The following is a 16,466-nucleotide window of genomic DNA, read 5'->3' as shown; positions in this document are numbered from 1 at the left end:
TTCAACAGCTTCTCAGCTGTGAGGTTTTGACCCTCTATAGTTTGGATGTAATGGAATAAGGGTTGTCAATTTGGTGGGTTTTGTTTTTGTTTTTATTTTTGCTGAAAAGGTAGTGATTCTATTTGAGTCTGAGGTAGTTTTTAGTGAGAGAGAAGCAAAAATAGATCAGGAAATGGTGATCATTAGTCCCCCTAATTTTTATATAATCAATGAGAGATCAGTGGAACGCGCATGCTGGCTTAGCTGCAAAAGTGCCTAGACTGCTAGTATCAGTTCATGGAAAGAAAATAATCTATTCTGTTTGATATTGTAAAATATTTGGTTATGCACTCATATTAAACTCTGCTTTAAGAAAAGGAGAGATTCTGAAGATTTCTTCCTGTCAGTAAGGTTTCTTTACTAAACAACAAAAATATATATTTTCAGACTTTTTATTAGGCTGAAATTTCTGACCTGATATTATGTAAATTTTTTCTATTAATTTTTCAAAGGACTAATTGACAGTGATAAAGCACAGTAAACTAAACCAACAGTAAGCACGTTAAATCCATACATTCCATATTTAATGCACTGCTTTACACAATTTGATTTATAGATAAGTGCTAGAAGCTCTGTACTAAGTGCATCTTGACAACATCAGCTTGTTAATGCTGGGATGCAGTGCTTAAAACTGCATCCCTGTTCCTCAGTGTCAAAGTTTATTATATCTTGTTCTTTTTAAAATATAAGTAAACTTACGAATATAAAGCCAAAAAGAAAAACAAATGTGCATTTTAAATGTTGAGAACTGTGCTTCGCTTAAAAATTGTACAAGTGAAGAAGACAGCACGGGCCCAAATTCCCTGGAGTCAATGAAGCTGAAGTGATTTATGCCTGCCACGAATGTGGCTCCTAATATCAGAGCACATTTCTATCTGCTGGTTTCTTTAGGCCATTTGCAAAGGCATTGATTATCATTTCTCTGTGACTGATGGTTAAAAAAAGGTGCGTGGTTTTCTAGGGCCACAGCATGAGTCAGTAAAGAGGTGAGAATAGTGTTTAGACCACCCTACTCCATTCTGTGCCCTGTCCGTGTGTTGCCCTGCCTTCTCCTCCGCGATGGGTCTATGTCTATATTTATATCCCTATAGCTATGGGTAGGTAGGAATATATATATACTCATTTTATTATTTGTTGTGCCACAGACTAGCAGCGTGGTTAAGTCCCTAACCTCTTCATATGGAAAAAAGATGGTAGTAAGATCTCCCGAAGACACCCAGAGTCATTAATGTCTCCAAAGCACCTTGAGATCTTGAGCAGATTTTACGGAGCAGTACAGAGTGACGGTGGTGATTTATTTAGAGACAGGTTCCCACCCACCGACATGCATATCGAAGCCTTAGGATTTCAATAGCTCTGGAGGAGAACCACAGTGATAAACACCTTATCTTTTCCTTCTTTGTTTCTCCTCATTGCTAATTTAACCTTTATTCATTTTTAAATGAAGTGCTGTTGAAAGCTGGGGAAAATTTAGTTGAATAACAATGGAAGGGAAATAAGCACACCACATTTCTCTTATAATTTATTCTTTTAACTGTCAGCTCAGGAAAGGGGAGCCCTGTTAAAATGTAAGCCTGTTTTTTGGGATTTCACAGCGTTGTGCAGGTACTGTACAGAAATATAGATATGCTCTTTTGGAAAGAGGAACACTTTCTTTTTTTTTGAGAGAAAGTTCATGTTTAATGAAAGCAATGTTGATGATAGCTTTTGAAAAGTTGCAACCATGCAAATCTTACTTCAATAACTGATTTCACTTTGAGGTTTTATTTGTTTGTTGTTTTAATTTAGAGCCTGCACTTCTCTTGGAATATATGTTTTTTTCCCCCACATTTCCGTTCTTTTTTGGTTGCGCCTGACTGACCCACTGCCTTTATAGCCATGTATGTCTTGGAGGCTAGCTTATTATCCCTGACAGCAGTATTAGTTAGTGACGTATTGGTTAATGTCTTTTTAAAATTGGCTTATTTTATTTTCCCTTAAAAACAAAATAAAAACTTGACTCTTGCTGGCATTCTTATAAAACCAGGATGAAAACTATAAAACTGCAGAGTCTATGAGGCTTGCTGGAAAGTAAGGCAAAATTCATAGAGATTTTGGTGGACGTTAATTGTGTGCTGCAAGAGTAAACCAGAGCTTCAGGGCTTAATTTTTTTTTTTCTTTTGTCCTGCAGAAGATTCTGTGATCGCATGCAAACTTATATAGTCTTGGCGTTATGAACTGTTCCCTGCATAGTTAAATAAATATAACAAAGAGAAATCAAGCAGAGTATGAAGAAGAATTTGAATAACTTAACTATCTGTCAGTGATCTGGCACTAAGGGGAGGCTGGGCAGGGCCGGTGAGGCCTTTTGTGTCCTCAGGACCTTGCTGGTAACAGGGTACAGGAGATACACTCGTGTTCATCTATTTATCTAATACATATTAGAGCCTTGCTGAGGATCTACCTGTATATCACATCTTACCTGATCGCAGAAAGTACACGAGAGAGAGAGAGAGAGAGAGAGAAAGAAAGAGAGAGAGAGAGAGAGAGAGAGAGGAACACCTGAGTATCCCAACTATAGGAAAACCTTTGAGTTTTCACCTTATTAGATCCCCCAGAATCAAAGTACAACACCTACAGGCTAAGAAAATGAAGCTCCATTACTTCTGCTGATCATAAATCTGTCATTAATATCAATTCCTTGTGGGGTGGCTTTCTTTTAGTTGGTAGTGGTTGTCTATGTCTTTTTATACTGTAGTAACACCAGCATTTGTTTTTGACATAGCACTTTGTAGTTATCTACCATTTGTAGCAAGCTATGAAATTAGCAGTCACAGAATCAAAGAAGGGTTGAGGTTGGAAGGGACCTCTGGAGATCATCTGGTCCAACCCCCCCTGCTCAAGCAGGGCCACCTAGAGCAGGTTGCTCAGGACCATGTCCAGTTGGGTTTTGAGTATCTCCGAGGATGGAGACTCTACAACCTCTCTGGGCAACTTATTCCACTGCTTAGTCACCCTCCCAGGAAGTAAATTTTTCCTTATGTTCAGACAGAACGGCCTGTGTTTCAATTTGTGCCCGTTGCCTCTTGTCCTATCGCTGGGCACCAGTGAGAAGAGTCTGGCCCCATCCTCTTGACACCCTCCCTTCAGATACTTGTACACTTTGATCAGTTCCCCCCAGAGCCTTCTCTTCTCCAGGCTGAAGAGTCCCAGCTCCCTCAGCCTCTCCTCATAGGAGAGATGCTCCAGGCCTCTCATCATCTTTGTGGCCCTCTGGTGGACTGTCTCCAGCTGTGCCACGTCTCTCTTGAACCAGGGAGCCGAGAACTGGACCCAGTACACCAGGTGAGGACTTGCCAGAGATGAGTAGAGGGGAAGTATCACCTCCCTGGTCCCCGAAAGGAAAAAGCATAGATTTCCACAGAAGGAAAAAGAATTATCTGCGGAAAGCAATCAAGTAACAGGGAACAAGGTTAAATATTATTTTTAAAGATTCTGAGATGCAGGCAGCGAAAAAAAGCTGTGACTTTCTTAAAAGGTCGGAGGGTTGAATTTAAATTGGGAAAACTGGAGTAGACTTTACTGGGCTGTAGTGAAAGAGAGTGAATGGGAAATGAAGGAGAAAAAGCAGAACTAATGGAACTGGTCAGGAAGGGCACTGAAAACTTTCAGATTTTTTTTTCCTTCAATTTGCATTTTGTGATTTCTGGAAACCACCCTGGAACAGCCCCTAGCTTAGTACTCAGGATTCACACTCCTCTGGAGGACATTTGAAATTTGAAATCATCTACTCTGATTCAGACCATAAATTGGAGTTTCAGCCTTTAGCATGTCTTAGAAATATTCTGATACCTTCTTAACTAACAGTTACCAAGTAGGTAAGTGTAGGTCGCTCTCGTCTTCTGTTGTGACTCAGATTTTGTATTCTATATTTATCCAAATGGACTAAGGCTCAAAATCTGGCCTAGCGGCAATTCAGCAACATGTCTATGAGAGATATATCAGTGTGAGTAGGGTGATTTTTAAAGATGTTTATGACTAGGAAAAAAAGCTCAAAGATGCTATTAAAGCTAATAATAATATGAGGTGAGGATGGATTTTTTGGTAGTGATATGGATGGAGATAAAATGTAGAAGGAATTTAACCAAAAAAAATATTACATTTGAGAGTGAAAAATTCAAAAATGGAGACTATTTAAAAATGAATGATATTAAATTCATGTTTTATGTAGGTTCCAGGTAGTTGCAGTCCACCTTACGGACACCATCTTCCTCAGAACAAGGAAAGTGTTTATTCAGGAGTCTTAATAGGATTATGGCCTTTATTCTGCAAAGCACTTCACCGTTTTCTGTAAAGTTTTGGTAAACTGAAACCCAACAAAAACCAACAAATATCACCAACAAAAACATTTGATGCATTATTAAAAACAGATATTTTACGAAAGGATCAGAGAACACTTAACATTGCATTCATATTTCAAGGAAGTACTTGGTGTGATCTAAGGAATTTTTGACCAGAGGCCCCTTTCAATACCCAGAGAAATACAGTGAGAAACCGTATAAAAAAATTATAAAGCAATTAAGTGAAACATATAAGAAATGATTAAATCACCATGCTGTCTGAAAGTTTAAATAATATTTCTTTTTCTCTCCAGTTTTAAAGAGTTTTAAAATAGAATAGAATTCTAAAGGAGAATATGTTGTAGTGATTTAGATTTTCAAAGGCTTTTGATAAAGTCCTTCACATATGGCTGTTTGGAAAATGGGTAGCTGTGGAGTGAATGTTAAGGCCTTTGGTGGATTAAGAACTGGTTACAAGAGACAAGCAAAGAATAAATGACCATTTCTCAGCATGCAAAAAGGTAAATCCTGAGAAGCTTCAGAGGTCAGCACTGTGGTTGGTATTGGATAATGTGTTAATTAACAGATGAATAGATAGAAGCAAAATTTACACCATAAGGAAGTTTTGTTTAATTTGTGTTGTGGAAACAGGTTGACCCTAGGTTTCTGAGGAGCAGAGTCTTATGCACGTATAACAGCAAAATTAATTATTTAACTAAATGATGGTACGACAGAGTAACATCTCGAGCTGCGTGCCTCTGGGGAGGGATCCAGAACAAAAGAATTCTTAAGTAATTACACTTTTTACAGTCTTATTTCCCCACCTGCCAGTGAAAGTCTCTAAGTCTCTTCCAATCTTCTTTACGGAGTCGGTGGTCTCTTTCCCTCTGATTGGTTCATGTCTGCATCCCGGGACGATTGCTGGATGGTTGCTATGTTCCTGCTCCACGGTACCTTATCTCATCGGAAAGTCAGCCGTTACCTCTGTTCATTCTGGTCACTCTGTTCTGCCTCCTTGAGGGCTGGTTCTGGCTGATTTTGCGGTCGCATTGTCAGCGATGATGTTCTTCGGGTTGCAGTTGCAGTCCCGCGACCTGCAGGCTTCGCCTACTTCAGGCACTTGCGCTAAGCAAGACTCGGACTTATGCTACGCCGAAGCTGAGTCGGCTACAACTCCCTTCTCTAACACTTGGCTGGGTGGAGTAAGGGAGTTTCGTTATCAGCAGGACAACATTTAATTTCTCTAAGTAAGAGGAAAAATTTAAACTACCTATATCTCCATTGATAGGCTCTACGCTAATTCAGCCTCTCAGAAGAAAATATATGTCATCATTATGAACAGCTGGGTGTGGATAACTTTTCAGTGCACAACAGCAAGCAAATCAGCGTGGATGTAACCAGGACGTTAAGGAGGGTAGTCACTGAACGCCCAAAGAGTTCTTTCAGCTTAGATCACAACTTAAAGATCCTCCAGAAATGGAAAAAGATCAAGATAAGGATGACAAAATGATTGAAAACATGTAAGGGTTCGGATGCAAATTATATCCAGAAGAGTTTTAAAAGACTAGGAGTGTCTAGTTTGGAAAGGAGAGGACATGACAGATACCTAAGATAACGAAGGTTAGATTAGTGTAAGAGAAGTACGTATTTTCATAAATCTTTTTTATTTAGTTACTGTTCAAATCTTTCTCAAAAACGTATCTCCCTCTTAAGAGAGATTTTTCAGAACGGACAAATGGGAAGATGATTGTTGAGGCAGAAAAAAAAATGTCCCATATGTAGAAAATATAGGCAGAAAAATGTGAGGAAGACTGACTAGCTCCAACAGAATGTTTTGCGAATGTAAGTGTGAATTGTACAATAATCTTTTAAAAGCAAAACACTGGCTTTCCTTGCATCCCCTTGCCTACACACACCTACATGCAGATATACACAAACTTGTAACTACAGCCAGAAACGGCATATTGTTCAGCCTTGTATTATATAAGCCAACAGCACTCAACTGCTTTTTTGAGAGATTTTTCTGAGGAGCTGCAGCTAGCTTTTATTTAAAATATTAATCTGACGGGAGTTCCATTTAGTAGTAATAATATTCCTGGAGTACTCACTGTATGTATTTTTTATTGGCATGATTAGGCAGGAGAATGAGTGACACATCTGAAATCGGTGAGACGCATATATCCCTGCAGCCTTCATTTGTAATCCTTACTTGTATGCTTTGTGTAGTACTCTTTCATTACGTGATTGCCTACTATATTTTCTGTAAGGCACCTCCCTGTAGACACTACTTACCTGTTTTTCCTGAGGCATGTCCTCTTTCTGTGAATCACAGACCTGGGGAGAGTATGAAGATTTTTTCTTCTTTCGTATGTGTCCGTACCTCGCAATACTTGGTAGCATAACTCCAGCCAAGCCACTGCATCTATCCAGCCATCTCACTAAGTCCTATAGAGCATGAGTAACTCACTTGGGCTGAACGTGAGGAGCAAGTCCAACATTTCCCAACAGCACTTATTACTGTGTCTACCCTGCGTAGCTGTGTATACCTGCAGACAGAGCCTTCTGTGAGGTGTCAGACAGGCTTACTAAACACATATGGGCTCTAGGGTTAACACCTGTGCCATAATTCAAGGCACCCTGAGAACATTTGTTTTACTTTGCATGGCTAAGCTGGCGATGCGGTATGTTGGCAGTGAGGGCTGATGCTTCCTGAAAGTCTTGTGTTTACTGCAAAATTCTATATAGTGTGCGTATTAGTCTTTTCTGTGTCTGTCCTTTAATCACTCCGTCAGGGGAAAGATGAATCAGTGAACAGCAAGAAGAGAAAACATGATCTTGCGCTTCAGACAAGCTGAACACCAGTGCTGATCCATCCTTTTCTCTGCCATAACACCCTAAAACAGCGTGCTGCATACTTTGCCCTAATTCTACTTCTCTTCTTCCCTGCATGACCAATTTGAGACATGTAGGGTTTGGTGTCTAGAACTGATGAGGAGTCACGCTTGTACTAACTGCAACAGAAGTCAGTGTCCACGTCTCTGAACGTAGGATGGTCAACTCTGAAAAGCCAATCCGGTGACGTAAAGCACGGACATGATTAATTTTGGCACTTCTTCATTCATGACAACCCAAATATTATTGGTTTATGTATATGAATGCAAGATATGTCTCTGCACAACACATTTTACAAAGATGCAGAAGTAGAAGCATATTTCAGCCCAAACAACAAAACATTTAAAGCAAATCTGCCTGTCTGAAAAGCAGTTGGTCAAATACCGTCATCTGCAGTACAGTAGTACCCTATTTTAGTATAGCAGTAAAAAGCTTTTTCTTTCTAATTAGCAATATAATAATGATGATTGAAAATGTTGTAAATCACAATATTATGTGAGGATAGTGTTTAATAAACCTTTTATGAAATATTTAGAGTCTTCTGATAAGAAATTTACAGTTCTTACAGAACCAGGCTGTGACAAACACTTCAAGCTAAATAAGGTGTCATGTTCAATTCCTTATTCATCGCTCAAACTAAATTGAGAAACTGCATTCTTCTACAGAGTAGGTCAGACATTCCATAGAAATTATTTTTGAAATACCTATGTAAAATACTTAAATATCCTAGCAGACTCTGTTCCTTCCTCAGGTAAGTAAATTAATGTATAACAAAAAAATAAGGAAGAGGAAGTTGCACCTGGACTTTTACATTTTTTAAGTGATTGCTTTGTGACTTTCTTGTAATAAAACCTCCTAAATCTGGATAATGGCTGGGGGATTTTCCTAATAGAGCATAATTTTTTTAAAGTTGTAGGTCATTCATGGATTTTTACTTTATTAGTCTCCTCTGATGACTCTTTGTTTATAATACTCCCAATTATCCTGAATAACTCCATCTCTTTATGTGATATGCACAACAGCAATACTTGGTAGAAGCAAGGATTATTGGTGTGAGATTTTCAGGGACCCTTCCTTCAACTTCCAGCAGTGTAGTGGTCCAAACCTTTAGGCTGCCTTGTGATTCTTGCATAACTTTATCCAAATCATTTAGACCAAATTTTTAGACTTAAGGGTTATTTAACCCTTTTAACTTAAGGGTTATTTCTACCTGGTGATTGGCATCTAGAGTAAAGTGTCTAGTCTCTATGAACATGGCTTAGGGAAAATGAGGTGGTTCAGAAGGGCATCTAGAAATTCTTAAATGAGCGAGAGCTTCCTAGAGCCTAGTCGGAGATGCTGAATATAAGGGGTATCTGAGAACTCTCATTTTCCTGGAAACTGATTTGTCTGACTCAAGGTTTCAAGAAGTAACCTCTGGACCCTGAAAAGAATGATTCCTCTGGATCCAAAACCATGGGTACTGAAAAGAGCAGAGCAGGTCCTTGTCTTTTTAAAATACAGCTCTAAAAAGAAGCTTAGAAGTAGCTTAGAAGATGCCATTCAGAAATAATCTGCTGGCTAGAAACATTACCCGAAGGTGAGACTCATGAGACTCCATTCCAGTGGGATTTGGATGGAGGGTAGTCACCTCTTTCTCAGCCAGGACCCTTCTGGGAATACACCATGAAAAGATATTCTCTCTTCCATCCTATGTCTTGGATGACTTGTGCAGCTAATTGACTTAGTGTAGGTTATGCTTAACTGACCTCAGACCCTGAGCAACTTGTGTGGTTGCTCTCCCAAAAATGGACTCTTTGAAGAAAGTATGGCAGTTAGGAAAAAATTCTGTCAAAAAGGGAGGTTACCTGCAAGTTTAACCATTTGTATGGTTACAGAGGAGGTGATTTTGGCACCTAAATTAACTATTTCTTGATTTAGAGGCAAAGATGTTGCAGGATTTGATATAAAAATGGGATTTGTTTTACCTAACCTTGATTGTCCAAAACAGACATGTAGTCTAACCTAGAGCTGTGCTCCCACTATACTCAATGGGAAAAGGAATGTCAGAAGTTGATTCATCTTAACTTAAACTGTATTCTTAAAACAGATGTGGTTAATTGTCTAATGGAAACATCCATTTTCCTTCATTTGCTATAGGGAAACCTGGTTGTCTAACTTTCAGGTATGTGAAATTAAGTAAGAAGAAACTAGGCCAAGGTTCTTAATTCCCCTTGATACTACGGAGAATTAGAAACCTATGTACCTGCAGAGACCTTGACTTTTAGTACTTTTTTATATCTCGGTTCTCCCACAAAGTTGTACCATGTTTTCACCTTTTCTAGGTTACTGGAGGGACACATTTATTAGAGATTGCAAAGCATTTGAAATCCTATATAATGAGGCATAAAAGTGCACAACATTAGCCAGGCATTCATTTAATCTTCTGTATAATGAAACTAAATATTCTAATACTATAAACATTAAAGATCAATTTTTATTTGTCTTGATAAAATTATTATTAGGTAACATTAACTTTTCCCTGTCTATTGCTGCTGTATCACTGAATGAAATATGGCGCTATGTTTTTAAATAAAATTATTGTAGTACAAGTTGATTACCATAGGAGAATAAGCCAGTTGGGAGTAGATTATTAGAATATTGACAATTTTATAATAATTTTAAAGTGTAGGCAATTTGAATAGGATGGGAGATAACAAGAAAAGGAAAAGCTTCAGAAAAAATATTTTTTTTGTGAGGAGCAGGGTGCTTAATAAGAAAATACAAGTATTAATGTTCTAATTCAACCATGCTACTGGTCTAGTTTCGATGTTATATATATAGTTTAAAAAGTATTAATCAGTGGATGAAATAGAAATAATCTCAACTTTATCATTTCCCAGTTTTCTTCTAGTAGCAGTTCACATTAACCTTAGAAGATTGTGTTGGCAATGGTCTCAATTCTAGTACCGCTGAAAACTAGTCTATAGAAAGCTTTAAAACTTCATTTGCAAGAAGCCAATAAGTTAGAAGTATTGCTACTAGCTTGGGACCTGACTTTGTCAACATTTATGCAGGTGCGTAATTTAATGCATAAAGGTAGATCAAGAGATGTTAATGGATCACATTCTTCAATCTAGATATACGCATAACTTTTTTCAAGACCAGAGTGCAACCTAAGAAACCAATAGCTGATTTTGGCCCAAAAGTACCGGTTTATTCCTGAATCTGAAAATGGTAGCCAATCTCTATCTTCATAATAAATAAACCAGCCCTTATCTTGATGCATTTATGAGTTTCAACTCCAGATACAGATTTTGTGTCTTTACCTGAATTTGGCTTGGAGCTGTTTTACTGGCTGCATAGGAAAGTCCCTCTCTACAGTAAGTGATAGATAAGAAAGACTGGAGGTTTTACGGTGGCAGCTGAGATACGTATTCCCCGTACAGCACTGTCATGGAGCTCCCAAGTGTGGCTCAGTAACCTTAACTGGAGAATAATAGAGTTCTTAATTTCCAGAAACGTTACTACGTTAAATGACAGCATGCTTAGAGAAATAATAAGCGATAGGACCTTATTAATCTAAGATGCTTTTTCATGCTTGTCAAATCAAAAACAAGCACTGATGTAAGAATGCAGCTGGCAAGCAAGTGATTCATAATGCAGCTTAACAGCTATTTCCATTTCAAAAAGGCAAATAATGTTCATCTGTAATAATGTAAAAATTAAGGCCTAAACTGTAGCCAGGTTTGCAAGGTTGAAGTGGTTGAAGGAAGGTTTTCCCACCCGGTGGGCAGCCACTGTGGTAATACATGTGGACTTCACGCTGTCATTGCCATGGAGGAACCATGGTTACCAAAACTAACATACTGTAGCTCTCTGTCTCCTCCTCATGCCCTGATGCTTATGGATCTACTACTGCTGATTCTTGAATGAATGGATGGAGTCATTACTGCTAGCATCTTTTCAGTGGCAAGGTGAAAAGAATGGTATGTGGGGCTCCAACCTGGATTGCTATTTGTGTGAGGCTTCATTATTTGAGCTGAAGGATCTAAACTTTTAGGTGGGAGGCGAGAAAAAGAGCCTCACAAACAATCTGTAAATGCTTCAGATGTGATTTACCGTGCAGAAAGAGACAAAATCTGATACAGAGAGAATGTGGAAAAATGTGGATGATCCTGTCATCCTATGAAGACATTAGAGCTCTGCTTTGACCTCTCTCTATTTGTTCCTCAAACAGATCTATTTCAAGTCAAAGTGCAATCATGAGTTGAATGGCATTGTAGTAGTAAAGGAGTATTTGAGTTTAAAACTACTCTCAAGAATTAAATGTTTATTTCTGGTGAGAGGTGTTTCTTACTGGAGCGCATTCTTGAGGATGTGGTGCTGAATGAAGGCAGTATAGCTTTCTATTAAATATTTTAATGCCTGTCTCCATGATACCAGGGGAGTCCTGATTTAGCAAATAAATAATCTGTTAAATATTTCAATTCTATATTTTATTTGAACAGCTCTGTGTCTAAAGCTATAATCTGAGAGGGTCTGCTTATGACCAGCTAGTGTAACAGATGCAGCAGATTACCCCTCCCTTTTTTGTCTTTGTGCTTTCATTTCCATGCGTCCGACACTATACATCAAGTAACAAAGTTTGGAAGAAAATAACTGCAGCCCAAATAAAAAGTTTAGTTGTTAAATATAAATTAAAATATATAGTGCAAGCAGAGAAAGGAATTACAACGATCAATGAGGATCTTTATCTTGGGGGAAAAATTATGAGCAGTGGAATCTATTAGGCTATGAACTGATTTTCTTCAGGAACTGGTAGAAATTTCTTCATTTGAGTCATTTAAACCTGAGGCAGAGATAGCTTTCAGAGGAAGAATATAGAAGCATTCTCTATTTTTTGGACTAGGTTATATCATAGAAACATAGAAATACATCTGGATACAACCACAAAATACTTTTTTTAAACAATTTGCAGATCTTTCCGATACACAGTCTACAAAAATCTCAAAGTGAGATACTTAAAAGTGGACACCATACTGCAGCTGAGGTCTTGCTAACACAGACTGCAACTTCATGATATCTGTTCTCAAGCCTCTTTTTTTATATGTTGTAATAATTCCAGATTGATGTTTGCCATTTTTTACGAGAGCATCACAATGTTAGACACATTGCAGGTATCCACTTGACATGTCCTCCTGGTTTGACAGTGCACCGCTTGTAATTATTCTCTGAGATGCTTTTTCTCCTGAGTTCGACATCCACCTTACAGTAATTTAATTCCCATTTCCCATGTTTGTTTCTAAGAACGTCATGTGTGTCTGTGTCAAAAATCTTACCAAAGTCAAGCTGTATCACAACTCCTGCTTCTGCCTACCCACTAGCTGGCTGTCCTGTCAAGCAAAATATTATAAGGGTTTGCGGTGACCTGTTCCAGACAAATTCATGGTGTCTGTCTAATATCTATTTGATATTTACAGGATAATTAAACGTTAATTGTTTTGCATTGTGTTTCAGTTGCTTTCTGGGTACTGAAATTAGACTGAATATCCTATGATCCTTCCTTCCTTCTCCACATTTGAAAAACAGACACATGCTTTTTCTTCTTTTTCTGGATCCCTGGAGCCTTCACTGTTATTCTTGAGTTCTCAAAGATGGTTCAGAAATTGCTTTGATTATTTTCTTAATCACTGCAGGGTAAATTTGACTATGCTCTGCTAACTTGAAGATATATTTAATAGATAAATTTATATACGTTTATGTAAATGTTCCCCAAACAGCCCTTTCCCGATTCAGGTCTGTTGCAGTTCATATTAATTATGTGAAATATCTGAGCACATCTGCTATGCAGGAAATCCACGACAGAAATATAAGAACCCTAAATATTAGAGTTCTTTGTCTGCTTCCTTCCCTACTGCCATTTTTGCATCTTCAGCTTTGCTTGTTTTGTGCCTCTGTCCCTAAATAATTAAGTTTTATTCTCAATGTTTGCTTGTTTTTATTTTTGATAGTGATTGCTCTTTGATTTTCAGTTAAAATGCCTCCTTATGCAACCATATTGGTCTCCTGCTACACTTTCTAGTGCTCCATTAGTCAAGATAACTTGAAGCATGCATTCACTGATACTGTTTCCAGAATCTCCAGATCTCTTAAACTCCTTTTCTCTTTAAAATGTTTTCCCTTTGCTTAGCAATACTTTGCTGACGTTTACTTTGTTGAAATCTATTGTCATTGTTGCCGTTACTTTTTCCTGCTGATGAAAGCACTATCCGTTGATGAAAATGACATTGGAAATTTCCCTTTGTATTCATCACTCAGGATCAGGCTACCAAAAAGTCTATTAAAGAAGGGCCTAGGGAAATGAAGATAAAGAAAGATAACTGTCTAGCAAAAAAGGCAACTGAGTTAGGAATCATCTTTTCCAGTTCTTCCAATTATAATGCCAAATATAGCCAAGAGCCCTGATTTGGATACCTAGATGCTTGAAGAAGGCAGTTAAAAACTATGTGAATATAAGGAAAAGCTGGCTAACTATAAACTTAAGCCTGACCCAAGATCCTTGAAATTTGTAGAAGTTAATCCCAATAGATTTTGGAGCCAGGTTGCTAATCAAGCATTGATTCTACTTGTCCTATAGTATATGAGATATCTACCCTGCAATATTCATGTAAAAATATTTAAGTGTAGAAGGAACTAAGTACAGGAGTATAGTTGCATAATAATCAGTGGGATCTGATGTTCATGTTCTTGTTTGTACGATTTAGGTTTAAGTTCTTAGAGGTCTGATTCTGGGAAAATTTATTTTTCTACATAATGCCAGTGATTATGCTTTCAAAGGAATCCTGTATAAAAGACTGAAGAACAACTTCCTAACATATTATGGTTACTTCAAAGAATGCCTTAAAATTATTTAAATAAGTAAATGATTGCTTTAACTGTGCATTCATAAAACATATAGCACAGTAAATAATACCTGGAACCACTAGCTTATATCTGGCTATCTTTTGTGATAGATGCATGAGTAATAATGAGAAACAAAATGTTCTTTTATGTGCCTTCACAGAAATCATTTTCATTCAAAAAGTGTTTGGTCCTTTACAAAATTATTATTATTCAACCTGAGCTAGACTACAGTTAACAAGTCTGAATTAATGGGCGTAATGGCTGAGTTTTGCTTTGGTCATTTAGTATAAATAAAGGAACGTACTGTACTCATTCCGGATTGTAAAGATTTGAAATGCATTTTGCTGATTTTCAGATAACTTGCAGTCCTTTAAAAATCATACTTCTTAAAGGAAGTTTCACATTTTCTGTCATGCAATTGGAGGAGGGAAGATGAAGACAGCTGTTTTGAGCCTTTCTATGTCTTGAAATTATGCCTGGAGTGTGTCCGGATGTCCGGGGCCTACTGGAAAGTATTTATGCCCGAGGGGAGGGGAAAAATGTTCATGAAAGGAGGTGTCTAATCTCGCTGACTTTCATTTTGTTCCATGTAGTTATGCCGCGTTTTGCGGAACAAGTGGAGGTTGCCATTGAAGCCTTGAGCGCGAATGTCCCACAGCCATTTGAAGAGAATGAATTCATAGATGCCTCCCGCTTGGTTTATGATGGAGTTCGCGACATCAGGAAAGCTGTTCTGATGATAAGGGTACGTAAGGCACCTGGGAAATAAAAGTTGGGGCTTCAAGGAAAGTGTCACCTGCGATGAGAGAAATATGAAAGCTGCTTGGACTCAATGTTGCTTCATAATAAGCCAGAAAAGCTTGACATTGAAACAAAAAATATGCATAGCAAAAAAGATTTTGCAAATGAAGAGGGTATTAGAGTATTTTATCACTTGTAAGTGAAGCTGAAGCTTATAACATTTTAAGAAGCATGAACAGAGGTTCTGCAAACAGCTATCTCCCCCTGAATCATTGTCTGTCACTCTGATTTTATCCATTCCAAGGCCTCCCTGCTCAAAGACGGCACTGTGTTAGCTTAGGTAGTCTGGCATCCCCTAGAAAATAAATCTAGGGGACGCACCAAAGTTATTTTGTTAATTACCTAGGAGAAGATTTGATCACAACTGCCCTAGATGTAAACTTCATTCCGGTAAAGCTGTTTCCTCACTAATAGCATTATTTTGTTAAGATCTTGAATATTTGTGCGGAATGAGTTTTTGCGGAATGAGTTTTTTGTCCTAATGTGTGTATGCTGCCTGAGATACGAGGTAAGTCTGGTTAAAATCTAAATGAATAAATAAATTATCTTGCTGCTTTGCTGAGCCTCTGAAGGGATGGTTTTGAACGTTTACTAGGGTAAAGATTGTGTCATTGCAGCACTGAATAACCAGTTAATTCAATTTGTTCGGGCTGTTTTTTTTTTTTTTTAGGCTAAACAACATAATAATTGTGAGAGTAGATGTGTGTTTTGCTTTTCAGTGTGGTCTACAGTCAAAGATGAAAACACGCACGCGCACACACACACACAGACTGGTTTGGACATCCCTTCAGGAAATGAAACTCAAATCGAAAACCAAAATCCCCTTGAAATTGTCCTATTGAAAGCCACCTACAAATACAGCTATGGTGAAGATCACAGCGAGAAAACTGCCCTGTATTAAGCAACTAACAGTGTTAAAACAACAGCTCATCCCTTAGAGCAAAGAAATAGCATACGCTTGTGGTTGTGAGTATGGGACGACACTGATGAAAGACTTCAGGCAGTCGGAGCGCTCCAGAAGAGCTTCGTGTTAGTCATCTGTCACAAGGGATTAGCATTTACCCAGAAAGCTTTTGAGATGCTTAATTTTATATCTCCAAAACATAAATTCCGTTCCAGTGTCTGCTGCTAATCCCAGGTAGCCTGAGTTATAGGCCTGGTTCACGATGGGGGCAAACTCTTCCCTTTTCCTGGCTATGCAGTTTTTGGGGTATGTGCAATAGTGGGGTAGATAGATAGAATTCTTCCAGATTGGAAAGGAAAGGAAAGATCTGCGTTGTAAAGGACCTGCATTTGTCCTTTGGCTATCCAGTTCCACAGTTTATAACAGCAATTTCCAAACTTTTCTTAGGTCAAGAGCCCCTTCTGAACTTCACATCGATACGGGAGTGCTGGCACATCAATGTCTCCTGTGCATGCAGAGAATGTGATTAAGAGAGGAATAGACTTTCCTTCTGCTTAAATGAAGTACATTTTAGTCTTTTGTAGTCACAAAAGTCTCTTGTAGCCACCGTCATGAGCTATATTTT

General features: G+C 38.1%; 1 protein-coding gene across 6 annotated transcripts in view; it reads left to right on the top strand.

The window, feature by feature from the left end:
- The window catches only part of CTNNA2 (catenin alpha 2), a 475,578-nt gene that overhangs the window by 413,750 nt on the left and 45,362 nt on the right, over positions 1-16,466 (top strand). For all 6 annotated transcript variants that reach the window (XM_068943743.1, XM_068943741.1, XM_068943744.1 and 3 more), the window contains one exon: positions 14,730-14,881. In XM_068943743.1, the coding sequence (XP_068799844.1) occupies positions 14,730-14,881 (152 nt within the window). The remainder of the gene's footprint in view (positions 1-14,729; positions 14,882-16,466) is intronic.

The sequence above is a fragment of the Struthio camelus genome, chromosome 4 (assembly GCF_040807025.1).
Source record: "Struthio camelus isolate bStrCam1 chromosome 4, bStrCam1.hap1, whole genome shotgun sequence".
Taxonomy (NCBI): domain Eukaryota; kingdom Metazoa; phylum Chordata; class Aves; order Struthioniformes; family Struthionidae; genus Struthio; species Struthio camelus.
Note: the sequence above shows the minus strand (reverse complement) of the source record. Positions and strands in the feature narration are given on the sequence as shown.